The sequence below is a fragment of the Sinocyclocheilus grahami genome, unplaced genomic scaffold (assembly GCF_001515645.1).
Source record: "Sinocyclocheilus grahami isolate Dianchi unplaced genomic scaffold, SAMN03320097.WGS_v1.1 scaffold1010.1, whole genome shotgun sequence".
Lineage (NCBI taxonomy): Eukaryota > Metazoa > Chordata > Actinopteri > Cypriniformes > Cyprinidae > Sinocyclocheilus > Sinocyclocheilus grahami.
In genome coordinates this window covers 265,440-269,911 of record NW_015506189.1, presented here as the reverse complement: position 1 = coordinate 269,911, position 4,472 = coordinate 265,440, and the positions used below count along the sequence as shown (strand labels likewise).

The 4,472-nt window shown below is 42.2% G+C and overlaps 1 protein-coding gene across 1 annotated transcript; it reads right to left on the bottom strand.

Annotated features, from left to right (window-relative positions):
- Window positions 1-8: 8 nt before the first annotated feature.
- ncoa4 (nuclear receptor coactivator 4) lies at window positions 9-4,468 on the bottom strand (the record flags this gene model as incomplete). Its single annotated transcript, XM_016250854.1, has 8 exons — window positions 9-167; window positions 266-358; window positions 1,530-2,495; window positions 2,679-2,810; window positions 2,897-2,968; window positions 3,559-3,667; window positions 3,898-3,986; window positions 4,307-4,468. Coding segments are annotated over 8 exons (1,629 nt in total), but the record flags the coding sequence as incomplete, so codon positions are not given.
- Between the last annotated feature and the right edge of the window lie 4 nt (window positions 4,469-4,472).

The following is a 4,472-nucleotide window of genomic DNA, read 5'->3' as shown; positions in this document are numbered from 1 at the left end:
CTTGCCTCCTGGACAGGACCTTTAGTCCAGATCACCCTTTCAATCAAGAAGATTACAGAGAGAATGAATCCCTAAAGAGCACTGAAGAAAAAAATATTGTGCAATAATCAGCGATGAAACCACGCTCGAGTCAAATCTCCAAAAGCCAATGGATGTTGCATTCATATCTGAAAAAGAGAAGAGAAAATGGTTTTACTTCCTCTGAACGCAAAAAACGGGACTACTTTTTAAATAAAACTTTCATATTTCTGTCATTGTTTCTCACCTGTGTAGCTGCTTGGTGTAGCCACTTCTCTTTGTCCCCACTGAGCTTCATACAGGAAAACAGGTCACATACTGTGGGTAGGCCTAGCCTTTCCTGGACAAACCACAGGAAAACGTGCTATGACGTGTATGTATATAATGTATATGGATATGACTGATGTGTATGAAATGCAACTTTTAAAAGTGACAGTTTTAAACCCTAGTTCTATGGATGGAAACCTAAAATGGTTTCTTAAGGGACAGTTCAATCAAAAATTCCGTCATCGATTCATGTCGTTCTATAACCCCAAGACTTTCATTTATTATTAAAATACAAAAGAAGATATTTTTAATGAAACCTGAGAGATTTCTGCTCCTTCATTGAAAGTTCAAGCAACCAAAACGTTCATAAAGACTTTGTAAAAGTGATCCAATCATGAGTTCGCGTTTACCATATTTGATGTGCCCTATATATGTGTGTTGATCAATGTTCAAATATGTGTGTTGAATAAAGTTCTGAATTAAGTCTGTTAATCATCTAAACAGGACCTTTTGTGTCTCTTTAGAATCTTTATGAACGTTTTGGCGCCAAAGTTTTGATTAGGGTTGGGACAATAAATCGATGCGTCGCGATTAGTGGATCGATTCTGAGATTTTCGGAGTGCATCATGATTCTCGCTCTCGAATTGATTCTGAGCTTAGTTTTTAACAGCAGATGGCACTCTAGGCTAGTTTTTAACCGCACACTCAAATGCTCACGAAGAAGAGCGCTTGTGCGGTCGGCTGAGTAATGTAAGTGGTTAAATGTACTTGCACATCGGCTTTTATGATGCGAGATTAATGTAAACACAGCCCACTGTGAACATCTTTGTAATTCGCTTCAACCTTTTCGAACTTTATGAATGATTATTTTAGGTTCAAATGGTGTGCGTGTAAGGAACTGGAAGCAAGCAGAATACGGCTATTTCTAAAGCACGCAGTTCAATCTGCTGTTAAAAACTAAGCTCAGAATCGATTCAAGAGAGAATCACGATGCCTTCGGAAAATCTCAGAATCGATGCAGAATCATTCCTCTGTTCGCGATGCATTGATTTATTGTCCCAGCCCTAATTTTGATTCTGTAAAGTTTCAATGGAGGGACAGAAATCTCTCAGGTTTCATGAAAATTGTCTTTATTTGCATTTAAAAAGTCAAATGGGTTTGGAACAACATGAGGGTAATTGATGACCATTAAAATTTTGGGGTAAACTGTCCCTTTAATGTGTTTATGTTGTGCTGGGCCTCACCTGTGCACTGGCCCGTTTGCGTAGAAGCCATTTGTCCTCCTCGATGTCTTTGTTGTCTTGCGCTTTAGTGTTCTCGCTCTTTGGCGTCTCAGTGGTTGTGCTTTTGTGCTTCATCGCTGGCAAAAGCCAGTTCTGCAAAGGCTCCTGGACAGAGCTCTCAGAGTCTGAGGTTTTGATGTATGGGGTCACCCAGGCAGAGAGGGACGACAGGGCAGGGGATTTGGCACTGTTGCTCGGGTGTAGCCACGCCTCTAGGATGGCTTGAACCTTCTGCTGCTGCTCCTGCTGCTGGCTGGAGGCTTTGTTTGTGGCGTTCTTATTAACAGGAACGCCATTCTTATCTCGACCCTCTTTCTTGAGGAGCCAAGCACTGAGGGCCTCTTTTCCACAGTTGTCATCACAGACACATTGAGCGTAGCTGGCACAGGTCTCGTTGGCTTTGCAGGTGGTCTCAATAGGGATGGTCTTGTGAAGCCACATCTCGATGGTTTCTGGACTGGTGATTGGAGTGCTGGCAGTGGATGAAGGTGGAGTCTTTAGGCACTTGAGCTTTCCGAGGTTCTCGATTTCCACGGCAGTGGTGCGTGTGGCACAGCAAGAGCTGCAGTCGGATTTCGGTAGCCAATCGCTAAGGGAGAAGCTCTCGTAAAAGGGTTTGATGATCTGCTTGAAGCGGTCAGCATCTGACACCGGGCTTGTCTTATCTTGCTTGACCGGGCTTGGGCTGAAGAGCCACTTGCTGAGTTCTTCTTCCTCAACAGCGTCATCCCATTTGTCCTGCTGGTCTTCCACTTCCACCTCATCCAGATTTAGGTCACTTTCCTCGATCATCTCAATCGAGAAGGTTGAGCTTCCGCTGCAGGTTCGCTCACGAACTGGCAATTTCTCCTTCAGAAGCCACGACTCTAGGTCTTGAAGCTGGCCCCAAGCTTTCTGGAAGTCAAAGGCAGGTAACTGTCGCTCTTCCTGTAAAGTGGAAATGAAAAAAACTCAGTGTGCCATTTTCTAAAGACATCAATTTAAGAGCAGTAGCACTTTAGCTACAGTCAAGTGAATAATTCAACGGTTCTCAACAAGTGGGTCACACATCTGCGCTTATATCAGAATATATAATCGCATGATGAAAAATAAAATTAAATAACGGTTTACCTGAGATTCCTTGGAGACAAGCAGCCAGTCTTGGGGGTCTGTGCTGAGGGGGTGTCCTACAGGAGCGCTGCTTACTGAACGGTTTCCTAGAAGCCACTCAGCCAGAGGTGTGGCCCATTCGGGATCTAATTTCTAAGTAAACAAGATGGGTATTTTACCTTGGATGCAAATTAACGAGCAGGAAGCTACACAAGCCATGTGTAACATCAAAAACAAACCTGTTTCTTGCAAGAAACTGGGCAGTCCTGGAGAAGCCATGGTCTTTCAGAAGAGTTTGAGGTCTCCATGTGCTGCAGCAGAGAAGAGTTATGAATTCATGTGCTTTGTGTAAGGGTGCACAGGTCTATTTATAGCAATGGTATGAGCACATAGTATTTTCACACGTTCTACTCTCCCCAGCTACACTGTGATCCTGTCAAAACTCAACTGGACATTTCAATCCTGTTAATAACCGGACCATATGTTCTATCAGAACGTGTTCACTAAATTCTCACACCATGTCTACACCAGGCACAACCAGTGCCACAACAGCTTGAGGTTGTCTGCACTGAACAAAAGTGCAAGAAAGTTCAGAATCAATTTGTACTGTTGTCGGAAGTAGTGTAATTGATGGAGCACATCAGAAATAGAACAGCATTGTTTCATATCCAGTTTAGACAGTATTGCTGATTATACTGGGCTCTGTTTGCGTTGTACCACTGATGTCAGGTGTAGACTGTGCCAGTGTATTCAAATAATTCAAATTTTCTAAATGTTTCAAATTTTCATCTAATGAAAACAGTTTTGAAAACATGCTTTGATTATTTTTTGCTGTATTATAGTTCTTGCATTAAACCGTTTTAATCTACTTGGCTACTTACAAATCAGCAATTCCACAAACCTGGGTAGAAATGGTCCCAAAGGATGTGATCGCCTGGCGCAAGCTGCGTGCATCTGCTTGGAAACTCATCTCTGGGCTTTCGTCAGGAGTCAGATTGAGAGAAGAAAGCCTGGAATGACGAAAGACGAGTTTTAAACCCATTATTATCCAATACATTTTCATCATCTACATAGACATTTTTGTGGTTGAAAATTATTGTAGATTGTTTGGAGATTCACAGAGAGACAGGGAAACCACTACATTACCTCTGTTGACTATCTTGACATGTAAACAGTCATTTAACACACTGGAGCAGATACACAAAGAAAATCATTCTAGAAAAGTCGATCTGGTTCTTACTTTTCCAGGCAGTTGGTGAGCTGGGTGGCGAGATTGTTACTACTGGAATACTCCAGCTGATGAATGAGAACGTCAAACTGGCCTTTGAGCTGTAAGAAACCACCAGAGAACAATAATCATTTCAGCTTTACAGTATCTCAAACAGAACAGCTTCACTTCTCCTTTAGTTTCAGTATTCAGAGTCAATACATTTAGATTACATTTCTCAGAATTATCAAAAGTTTCTGTACTGACTGCTTTATTTTAGTCTAGACTAAGTCTAGACTTTTTTTTAAAGAAACGATACCAGTATTTCCGCAATAACAGCTCAAGTTTCCTGACTGACAAGATGGCTGTGTGTACAAATGATCACATGTACTTCTTCAAACCGAAAATGTAAAAACGCTCAGTAAAATCCCTTTAAACTCACCAAATGCAGCTGCTGTAGCTGCTGATGTAAAGTTTCTCCTTTGAGCTGCTCCACCAGATCAATCTGCTCCAGCAGCCAGACCTCACGAGAGCGAAGGATCTCCAGATGTCTACTGATACAGCTGTGCAGCTGAGACTTCACCTGTGAGTAAGCAGAGGCACATATA